Below are 12,022 nucleotides of genomic sequence, written 5' to 3'. Positions count from 1 at the left end.
CATTAAACGGGCGTCCCATTACCGACATTAGTTGGTGGACGTTAAAGATCCCCACAGTGTCCTTCACAAAAGGTAGGTGAGCTATTGCTGGCACCATGGCAAAATTCCAAATTTCTGTCCTTACTCCTGCTGGGAAGGTAGTGGCGACCACTTAGTATAACCCTTGCCAAGAAACTGCTCCGGCAGCACTGATGCTCTATCATAGAGTATGGTGCATCACATCAAATCAGATTACCCCGTTACAGAGTTGGCAAATAGAGCAGGTATGCAGACATGAGAGAGACATAAATAACAAAGATAAGTCAGAGAAAAAAAAATCACACGGTTGTAGTTCTGTGGTCGTTTCCAAAAGCAAGTGGGTCCATCGACATAATACTGACACAAGAATGGTAGATTTAATTTGTTGCTCACCATCTGCTTGTTCCCACAAGTCCCCAAGTAGGGGACTTTGTCCTTACCTCTCCTGTCCAGCAGGAATGGGCAAAGGTAGAGCATTTATATTTGAGCTGTCCACTCTGGGTTTGACCCCCAACCCGATTATAAACTTAGTCAGGTTCCATATCTCGTTCTGATTCGTTCTGATTGTGTGGAGATTTGTGGCCATTTGCATTTTTGAAAAGTTTGAGAGGTTCTGAATCCGTAAACCAATGTTTTTTTTTTTGTTTTGTTTTTTTTGTTTTTTTTTGTATACAAAATCGAGGCTCATGTAAGAGCTAACACATTAACCACAAAAAAACATAAACGGACACACAAAACATATAATAAAGGGAGCGGGAGACAAGATGGGGAGAGAAAGGGAAGCGCACAAGTGCAAGAATAGAGAACAGGGACATCGGGAGATCTGTGGGAGGGAGAGGGCTTGAGGGGAGGAGGATGTTTTCACTTTATTTGAAAAACACAATTTCTCAAATCAAATTGGAAATCAAAAAACTTAAAATCAAACGGAAACGTCGATTTTCGGAGTCAGAGACTCACAAGATTTTCAAAAATGTAAATGGTTACAAATCGGAATCCACAAAATCGGAACGATGGAATTACATATGGAACCTGAGCAATTGTCAGATTGGTGTTTGGCAGGCATGGCGTTACATCACGTTACATCAAATAGTCTAGGCAAGAAATTCAAAAATGTGCTTATTTTAGCTGCACGAGGCATTTTTGAGGAAAAGCAAACAAATAGGTTTTTCTGAAAGGGATTTTCGTGCTGAATATGAATATCTTGTTTGTGTTTCCCAAAATTGCCTAATTAGGTCATTAATTAAGGTCAAAGGTCAATAAGTGCAAAATTCAAGTTTTCACAGAAATTATTTTATTTTTAATATCCAATACAGTGGCGAAAAAGTTTATCGAGTATCTATCGTATTAAGCCATATATCGTATGTCAAAGATTTGAATTTAATGGAAAATGTGAGAAGTTCGCTGTTCGCTGTTCATGGTAAGAATTGTGGTACATGTGATAGGGACAGGTGATATGTTCACATGTGATATGTTCGTGAGATGTGATATCACAAGTGATATCATGTGATATCACATGAGATGTGATATCACAAGAACGTGAGATGATATATCATCTCGTGAGATGTGATATCACAAGAACATGTGATATGTTCGCTGTTCAGTAAAGCTGTTCAGTAAATGTCAGGCACCAGAATCAATGCCACCATCCAGTGATGCTGCACATCACCATATACAGCGTGCAAATTACCAGAGCTTCATATGGAGAGAAGCGTGCAATCCAAACCCAGTAATTCCTTCCCCAATGGACTCTGCTGGATGGAAGCTGGCCGATGGTCTTCTCTCACCGGTGCTCACATCTTTACCCCCTATCCCAAAAGCATGCAAGGACATTGCACAGTGTGGCTGTACCAAGGGTTGCACCAGTGATAGGTGTTCGTGCAAGAAATGGGATTTGAAGTGTACGGACGCATGCAAATGCAGTGACTCGGAGACTGTAACATGCAAAAACAAGACTAAATAACGCCAATGCTAGGATATTGCCACAATACGGTATTTGACACTTCATCAGTGTTGGTTTAAGGGGGTGAAATATAAATATAAAATATAGAAATATAAAAAAGGTGACATATTCCTTTCTAATATATTGTTAGATAATATATTGTTGTCATATATAGAGAGGAAACCAAAATCAGTTTTGGTGGTCTATGTTAGAAAAGAGACAAATCCATGCGACCAAAATTGAACTGTTATCGAGATATTGGCAATTGAACCATTATCGAGATATTGGCGATAGAATCAAGAATTCCTATCATATTTTTCGTTTAATTTGAATATTCGGCACATAATATGACGTTTAATTTGAATATTCGGCACATAATATGACGTTTAATTTGAATATTCGGCACATAATATGACGTTTAATTTGAATATTCGGCACATAATATGACGTTTAATTTGAATATTCGGCACATAATATGACGTTTAATTTGAATATTCGGCACATAGTATGACGTTTAATTTGAATATTCGGCACATAATATGACGTTTAATTTGAATATTCGGCACATAATATGACGTTTAATTTGAATATTCGGCACATAATATGACGTTTAATTTGAATATTCGGCACATAGTATGACGTTTAATTTGAATATTCGGCACATAATATGACGTTTAATTTGAATATTCGGCACATAATATGACGTTTAATTTGAATATTCGGCACATAATATGACGTTTAATTTGAATATTCGGCACATAGTATGACGTTTAATTTGAATATTCGGCACATAGTATGACGTTTAATTTGAATATTCGGCACATAATATGACGTTTAATTTGAATATTCGGCACATAATATGACGTTTAATTTGAATGATATGTAGAAAATTCTTGTAAATTCATCTCGGGGATGTCAAATAGGACCTTACGAAAATTTCATTAAAATTCGCATTTTGTACTAATTAACCCTTGACCCTAATTGGTGGCTAATTATGCAAATTTCGCAAAACAAACAACAAAGTCTCATTCCCCTGAACCTAGACAATGATGCTATGCCATATATTCTTTTCACCGGTGCATTTTGACATAAAACATCAAAGGGAAATCGACTGACATGGCACTCCATAGAAAGGTCAACCGTTACGGAGATATTCTCCATAGAAGTGAAAATTTTTCACATTTTCCATTGAATTTAAATCTTTGACATGCAATGTATGGCTTAATATGATAGATATTGGAAAATCTTTTTTACCACTGTATTGAATATTAAAAATAAAACAATTTTTGTGAAAACTTGAATTTTGCACTTATTGACCTTTGACCTTAATTAATGACCTAATTAGGCAATTTTGGGAAACACAAACAAGATATTCATATTCAGCACAAAATTCCCTTTAAGAAAAACCGATTTGTTTGCTTTTCCTCAAAAATGCCTCATGCAATCACATTTGCTGGAAATTGAACCGGTCTAAAATGGACGTTAAGCCGAGCACTCACCTGCTGGTATTAGCTAGTGGAAGTGGAAGATCCCACGGTGTCTTTCACAAAGAGTAGGCACGCTTTCGCAGACACCCTGAACAAATTACAAATTCCTGCCAAAATCAACTCCAGTCGAACATCACACGCTTGGCCAATCGGTGCGTAAAAGGCTTGGCCCGAAACCTTGCCACACTGCCGACCCGACAACAAGAAGGCGGAAATAATCATGGCAGTTGAAGAAATGTAGTATAATCTCCGTCGTTCCAGAACACTCCCTATATTCCTTACTTCCTGTTTCCTTTTCCTGTCTCCCATTTGATTGTCCCTTTTCTCAGTTCTACCCCATCCCTCGTGTAAAGACCGTTGTGCCCCTTCTCTTTTTCGGTTTTCCACCCTCACCTTTCCCTCCTACCTACTCATATTCCTCTCTGCACCTGTCAGATGCACATAACTTGTTGGTACTTGAACAATAATTTTTATTTCGTGGTAGTTTATGGCTGATGTGATACGTTGTGCTAAATCAATTGTTTCTCCAATGAACAGAAACAACCTCAATGGTTGAAGCTTCTGGAATGATCTGTCACCAACAGAACCCAGCTGTCTAACTTAAACGGGTTTAAATACCACGAAAGACATAGCACATCAATCTGCGACCACTCCCCTTCCTGGATTACACCTTCCTTTCTCATTCGTCATTAATCATTCACACAGGTGATAGAGTTATACCTGCTAACCAGATTTATCTCCATTATCTAGGCTCTGGTCGTCGTTATACTTCAAAATCCTAAAATCATTCCTACCTAAGCCTAGCCCGTCTCTTGAGGGAAAGGGTTGGAAAAGTAGGTCAAGGGCGTTTGTGGGATCCAAATAAGACTGGCCCACCCTTCTTCCCGAGCGCGTATACATTAATGTTCCAAGTTAATTCCCCCATTGCAATCAAAAAACATACAAAGGATACAACAACAACAACAACAACAACAACAACGGCACTCGGTCGTGAGCATACCTCCGCCAGGCTGAACAGTTTACGTTTTGTATCCCACTGATGGGTCAGATCAGGATTCGGACCTGAACCAAAATCTAATCGGTTTCTTCCTGTAACTTATCCAACTCATCCACGAAGTTTTGTTAAAAACCGTCCACAACTTTTCGAAATATCATGCTATCTCTTGTTTTTGGCCCAATCACTCAATGGTGAAGAATCACCTAAAAATTTCTCAGGTCCAGATCAGGATCTTCACCAAAATCGAAATCTTGTCCACGTCACACACCCAAGCTATCAACCAAATTTCTTCCGAATCCGTCCACAACTTTTTGAGATATCCTGTTCACAAAGACAGACAAACAAACAAACAAGAAGTCATCAGGCAGTGGCCTGACAAGTTTTTTTTTTCCTCAAGGCCATTTTCCCTGCTAGAGTGGGGGTTAGCCTTGCAGGCCCCATGACAATCATCATGGTTCCCTTTTTAAGGCCATTTTCCCTGCTAGAGTGGGGGTTAGCCTTGCGGGCCCCATGACAATCATCATGGTTCCCTTTTTAAGGCCATTTTCCCTGCTAGAGTGGGGGTTAGCCTTGTGGGCCCCATGACAATCATCATGGTTCCCTTTTTAAGGCCATTTTCCCTGCTAGAGTGGGGGTTAGCCTTGCGGGCCCCATGACAATCATCATGGTTCCCTTTTTAAGGCCATTTTCCCTGCTAGAGTGGGGGTTAGCCTTGCAGGCCCCATGACAATCATCATGGTTCCCTTTTTAAGGCCATTTTCCCTGCTAGAGTGGGGGTTAGCCTTGCGGGCCCCATGACAATCATCATGGTTCCCTTTTTAAGGCCATTTTCCCTGCTAGAGTGGGGGTTAGCCTTGTGGGCCCCATGACAATCATCATGGTTCCCTTTTTAAGGCCATTTTCCCTGCTAGAGTGGGGGTTAGCCTTGCGGGCCCCATGACAATCATCATGGGTCCCTTTTTAAGGCCATTTTCCCTGCTAGAGTGGGGGTTCGCCTTGCAGGCCCATGACAATCATCATGGTTCCCTTTTTAAGGCCATTTTCCCTGCCAGAGTGGGGGTTAGCCTTGCAGGCCCCATGACAATCATCCTGGTTCCCTTTTTAAGGCCATTTTCCCTGCTAGAGTGGGGGTTAGCCTTGCGGGCCCCATGACAATCATCATGGTTCCCTTTTTAAGGCCATTTTCCCTGCCAGAGTGGGGGTTAGCCTTGCGGGCCCCATGACAATCATCATGGTTCCCTTTTTAAGGCCATTTTCCCTGCTAGAGTGGGGGTTAGCCTTGCGGGCCCCATGACAATCATCATGGTTCCCTTTTTAAGGCCATTTTCCCTGCTAGAGTGGGGGTTAGCCTTGCGGGCCCCATGACAATCATCATGGTTCCCTTTTTAAGGCCATTTTCCCTGCCAGAGTGGGGGTTAGCCTTGCGGGCCCCATGACAATCATCATGGTTCCCTTTTTGAGGCAATGTTTATATGGCCGGATGCCCTTCCTAACGCCAACCCTTTAGTCGCCTCTTACAACACTCAGGGATACGGTGTACCTATTCTAAACTGGGGCACACACCGGCACATTCATCCCAGCAAGCTGGTATTTGATTTGCCAACCTCAGAAGGATGACAGGCTGAGTCAATCCCCCGGGAGTTAATTCAACAATCGACCGGGATTCAAACTCAGCATCCTCGGATCCCAAGCCAGCACCCTAACAGCGAAGCCAACACCAGGCTTCAGTGGCCTGACAGGTATGACGAAAATCGTCACCGTCACCTTGACCTTTGGCCTATGTAGTCAAACAACATTGACAGCCTCACTTTTTTATCCGAATCCACTGGTAAAGTTTGACGAAGATAGCACAAAGCATTCGTGAGTTATCGCACTCGCAGACAAACATACAGTGCATTCAGAAAGTATTCAGACCCCTTCACTTTTTTCACATTTTGTTATGTTGCAGCCTTGTGCTGAAATAGTTTAAATTCATTTTTTCCCTCTTCAATCTACACTCGATACCCCATAATTACAAAGAGAAAACAGGATTTTAGAAAGTTTTGCAAATTTATTAAAAAGAAAAAACTGAAATATCACATTTACATAAGTATTCAGAGCCTTAACTCAGTACTTAGTTGAAGCACCTTTGGCAGCGATTACAGCCTTGAGTCTTCTTGGGTATGACGTGACAAGCTTTGCACACCTGGATTTGGGGATTTTCTGCCATTCTTCTCTGCAGATCCTCTCAAGCTCTGTCAGGTTGGATGGGGACCATCGGTGGACAGCCATTTTCAGGTCTCTACAGAGATGTTCGATTGGGTTCAAGTCAGGGCTCTGGCTGGGCCACTCAACGACTTTCACAGAGTTGTCCCTAAACCACGTTGTCTTGGCTGTGTGCTTAGGGTCATTGTCCTGTTGGAATGTGAACCTTCGACCCAGTCTGAGGTTCTGAGCACTCTGTTTCAGGATTTCATTCAGGATATCTCTGTACTTTGCTCCGTTCATTGTTCCCTCAACCCTGACCAGTCCCCCAGTCCCTGCTGCTGAAAAACACCCCCACAGCATGATGCTGCCACCAACATGCTTCACCGTTGGGATGGTATTGGGCAGGTGATGAGTGGTGCCTGGTTTCCTCCAGAAATGACGCTTGGAATTGAGGCCAAACAGTTCAATCTTGGTTTCATCAGACCACAGAATCTTGTTTCTCACAGTCTGAGAGTCCTTTAGGTGTTCTTTTGCAAACTCCAAGCGGGATTTCATGTGTCTTTCACTGAGGAGAGGCTTCCGTCTGGCCACTCTGCCATAAAGCCCAGATCGGTGGCGTGTTGCAGTGATGGTTGTCCTGGAAGTTTCTCCCATCTCCACACAGGATCTCTGGAGCTCAGCCAGAGTGACCATCGGGTTCTTGGTCACCTCTCTAACCAAGGCCCTTCTCCCCCGATTGCTCAGTTTGGCCAGGCGGCCAGCTCCAGGAAGAGTCCTGGTTGTTCCAAACTTCTTCCATTTAAGAATTATGGAGGCCACTGTGCTCTTGGGAACCTACAATGCAGCAGAAAATTTTTTGTAGGCTTCCCCAGATCTGTGCCTCCACACAATCCTGTCTCTGAGCTCTGCAGGCAGTTCCTTCGACCTCATGGCTTGGTTTTTGCTCTGATATGCATTGTCAGCTGTGAGACCTTATATAGACAGGTGTGTGCCTTTCCAAATCATGTCCAATCAATTGAATTTACCACAGGTGGACTCCAATCAAGGTGTAGAAACATCTCAAAGATGGTCAAGAGAAATGGGAAGCACCTGAGCTAAATTTCAAGTGTCATAGCAAAGGGTCTGAATACTTATGTCAATGTGATATTTCAGTTTTTTATTTTTAATAAATTTGCAAAACTTTCTAAAATCCTGTTTTCTCTTTGTCATTATGGGGTATTGAGTGTAGATTGATGAGGGAAAAAATGAATTTAAACGATTTCAGCATAAGGCTGCAACATAACAAAATGTGAAAAAAGTGAAGGGGTCTGAATACTTTCTGAATGCACTGTTCATACAAACAAGCAAAGAAACAAGCGATACAGACCAAAATATGACGAAAATTTTCAATTTTCTTCATAACAATCAAACAGACAGGGGTGAAAACATAACCTCCATCCAGCTTCGATGGCGGAGGTAACACGTTCAACATTACAACACATAAAGCAGATGTTTTTATCACGCAATATCAAAATGACATCACAAGGTGTGCTGCACACAGTGTGGAGCCGTAGACATGGCTCAAACAGACATCTCTAACTGGTGTAGGAAAACTTCTTTTTCAATGAATTGTAAATGCAAACAAGTACCTCCCATATAAGGTTACCTTTGTTCAAGTTCTTCATGGAGATGAATTTTGTGAGTGGGTAAGGCATACACCAGATGTGGAACCAACATTATTATCCGACATCATCTTCAGTGATGAAGCCTCGGTCAGCCATCATAATTGCTGATATTGGAGCGATGAGAATCCCAATTGGACTTGTGAAGCTCCTGTTCAATATGATCCGAGAATTATGGTGTCGCGTGCTACTCATAGTGAACATTCCGTTAGACCCTTACTTTTATGAAGATAATGTTTCTGGCACTGGCTGTCTGACAATGTCACAAGAGGTTTTGCTTCTTTATTTGGACGGAATGCCTTTTGCACGATTGAGAAAAGTGTGGTTTTAACACGATGGGGGCACTACCACATTATGCTGCAACCATCCAGAACTGGCTGGATGAAGCAATAACTTTGAGGTGGATAGGACACTGTAGCTTGGTATAATGGCCCCCACATAGGCCAGATCTAACTCCACTAGACTTTTTCCTATAGGGACACGACACCTGAAAAATGTGGTTTATAGCACGAGACCAAGCAGTGCAGCAGAGCTGAAGGAAATCAACCGGAAGAAATGTGCTGACATAAGGCCCTCCTTCATAAGGAACGTTCAGAGAAACATACATGTAAGAATTACGGTATGTGCATTTAATAAATAAATATATATATATTTTTTTCTTGTGGGTCCAGATTTCCACATGCGTGCAAGTAATTGTCCAAAAATGTTCCCACATTTTGAAGTATGTGCATAGTCAGGAATGTAACAAATTATAGTTTGCAAATGCACATGTAGTGGAATATGCATTGCAAATTTTTCAACAACAGACTCGCAAGTATGGAACCCATCTCTACTCGAAGCAACAAGGTGTGGAACTGCTTGCAACTGGTTGCAGAAACATCCACATAAAACTACACAAGTGACATAGACGCTTGTAACCAGGTTGCACACCTAACCATTCAGTCCCGGATTTATCAGGAGCGGTCACGGTCAAAGTGCCGATCAGTCCCCATGGACCGGCCCTTTCCCTCTTGGCTCTGTCTCTATTCTCTCTCCAATTCTGTCATGGGCCCTCAGTTTGTGAAGGCATGGGTACACGTACACCATCCTCGATGTAGGGGATCTCTGGGTTTTTCCTGGGAGATCGATTGGCTGTCTCTGAGGCTAAACAACAACAACAACAACTAACCAGTCAGTGTCAACCCGGCTTCAAATTCAGAACCTCCATCCATCGACATTGTTGAGAGAGGAGCAACAGCATATCCAAAGTTGAGTGACTAGGATGGAATCCAAACTGATGATCAGAGATCAGACCAAATTGGAAAGGAAAAACATTATGTTAGGTATGTATATGGTGATTGATTTCATTACTTCGCTTACAACTGCAAGCAAACCTTCTGATCCGTGGTTGAGTGAATCTCTTTTTTACATCCTTCTTTATAACGAGACTGATGTTAGCTGCCAGCCTGCAGTGAAGCAGTTTGTGGTGAGTGAGTCAATGGAACAGATTGGGGAGGGGCAGGGGGGTTGTCAAGGTGTTATTAGAGACAGACTTAATGAGGTGTCACCACATCTTTGAGAAAGGAGACAGATGACCTGATTCTCAACCCTGGCCTGATGCTTTTTTCTGGCTTGCCCGAGAGTGGATACACATATATTGAAGATCTTCTGAAATGACGCAAGATTGCTGCTGTTAGGAACACCTTACATGTCGAAAAAGCAAGCTGTTCGATAACAACAACCTTGCCACAGGACTCTTTGTACCAGAGCCGAGGTGATTATTACATCGCTGCAAATGAGATGGGATAAACGTGTGCATGACATATAAAGAACTAGAACGGCACTCGGTAGAACACATACCTCCGCCAGGCTGAACAGTTTACGTTTTGTATCCCACCGATAGGCCGGATCTGCAACCGGACCTAAACCAAAATCGAATCGGCTTGTTCTTGTAACTAACCCAACTCATCCACCTAATTTCGTCCAAATCCCTCCACAACTTTTTGAGATTTTTTGCTATATATCATTTTTTCCCTATCACTCAATGGTGAAGAATCACTTAAAAAATACTCAGATCCACATCTGGATCTTCACTAAAATCTAATGATTTCGTTCTTGTCACATACCCAACCCTCCACCAAATTTCATCAGAATCCGTCCACAACTTTTTGAGATATCCTGCTCACAAACAAAAACAAACAGACAAACAAACAGATAGGGGTGAAAACATAACCTCCATCCACCTTCGGTAGTGGAGGTAAAGAGATTGAAATGGAAAAGGCCGTTGAGAAAGCTTTCCCAGGCAGAGGAATTTGAAGACCAGTGTATTAGAGAGAGAGCAGATGGTAATCTCTGTCAATGTCAAAAATGCCAGACTAGCTCCAAATACAGCTGTAGATATTTAGACTTTTACAATAATATGGTCAGAGGAACCAATTGAGACAAAATAAATGGACAGGAGTGGGATGAAGGAAAGGCCATTTGCAGCTCGAGTTAGGACAATGTGTCATATGGAAAGACTGGGATGGTAAATTCACAGATTAGGAAGTTAACCCATGGACTCATAAAAGGCTGTAGAGACTGAATGGTAACTGTAGAGCCAGCTCCCAGTGAACTGTCATGATGACGGTTGAAATTGACAGAGATGAAGAGGAAACATTTGGGATGAATTGTTATGAGGTGGTTCATGTTAACAGAAAGAGTTGTGTATATTGTCATTATCATCAGGTAAACGATACACCACACAGATAAACATGAGTTGGTTTTCCAGCCAGCGACGTTATTACAGGGAGTTAAGAAGTTAATGCAAAGTGAGGGCTATTGTGGATGGAGTTTTTGATATAAAGAATGACACCACCACATTCCTGAGTAAACACTATCCAGACATCAGTAAAAGTTTATCATTGAAAAAGCTGGAATTACAGGTCGGTTGAGGCGACGTTTCGGCGAGAATCCAGTCGCCTTGGTCACGGCAGAATTGGAGAGTGGGTGGATTCTCGCCGAAACGTCGCCTCTACCGACTTGGAGTCGCTCTTTCGAAATTTGAAAGTCCAGATTTTTCAATAATAAACTTTTACCGTTTTAATTCGATTGGATGAATCATAAGAACCTGCATCAAACTTTCCAGACATGTTTTGCTTACATTTACAGGATTATATATTTAAAGAAAACAGAAGGACAAAAGGCAAAGAAAATTGAGCAAAGCAAAAAATATATAAAAATAAAAATAGGTAACACGCCCAACACAAACTAAAGAAAAATAAACTTGAATTCAGTTTCATTTCAGTTTATTTCATGCTTCAGGTTCACATACAGCCAAAATTGACATATAACCAAACAATGTATGACATAAAACTTCATAATAACAGTTCATTTTGCAAATTATAATTGTTCTCAGACTGGTGGATGAGTTGTTGACGTGACACATGGAGGAACCTAATAAAAAGCAATGCTTGTGGAAAATAAGCTCCCCAGGAATGGGGATGAGCGTAGCATCTTGTGATTATACATTTGAACAAATGAATAATCAATCACAAATTGTACAATAAGAAAGAAAGAAAAGAAAAAAAGACAGACATATCTAGAGCCTAAAGTATGAATAAAAGAGCCCACTGTATGACATATCAATGTAAGCATAGAAACGCATATTCAAATAACATCAAACAAACAGTAGTCAGGTATCAGACATCAGATGCCAGAGGTAGAATTAATCATGAGTAGGAAGAGGATGTAAGAGATATATATCCATAAGGGG

The 12,022-nt window shown here is 41.5% G+C and overlaps 1 protein-coding gene across 3 annotated transcripts in view; it reads right to left on the bottom strand.

Moving 5' to 3' along the window:
• LOC137429854 (UDP-GlcNAc:betaGal beta-1,3-N-acetylglucosaminyltransferase 7-like) overlaps positions 1-12,022 on the bottom strand; it is a 43,326-nt gene that overhangs the window by 26,009 nt on the left and 5,295 nt on the right. Inside the window, exon 1 of one of the 3 annotated variants that reach the window (XM_078779921.1) lies at positions 8,274-8,536. The exons of 1 other annotated variant lie outside the window; for it this stretch is intronic. In XM_078779921.1, coding sequence (XP_078636047.1) covers positions 8,274-8,322 — 49 coding nt within the window. In that variant the 5' untranslated portion in view covers positions 8,323-8,536. Of the gene's footprint in view, positions 1-3,456; positions 3,689-8,273; positions 8,537-12,022 lie in introns of those variants that run through there. One more of the 3 variants, XM_068120162.2, reaches the window with a different exon arrangement.

Source organism: Myxine glutinosa, chromosome 6 (genome assembly GCF_964187855.1).
Source record: "Myxine glutinosa chromosome 6, kmMyxGlut1.1, whole genome shotgun sequence".
Lineage (NCBI taxonomy): Eukaryota > Metazoa > Chordata > Myxini > Myxiniformes > Myxinidae > Myxine > Myxine glutinosa.
This window is presented reverse-complemented; position numbering and strand designations above follow the sequence as displayed.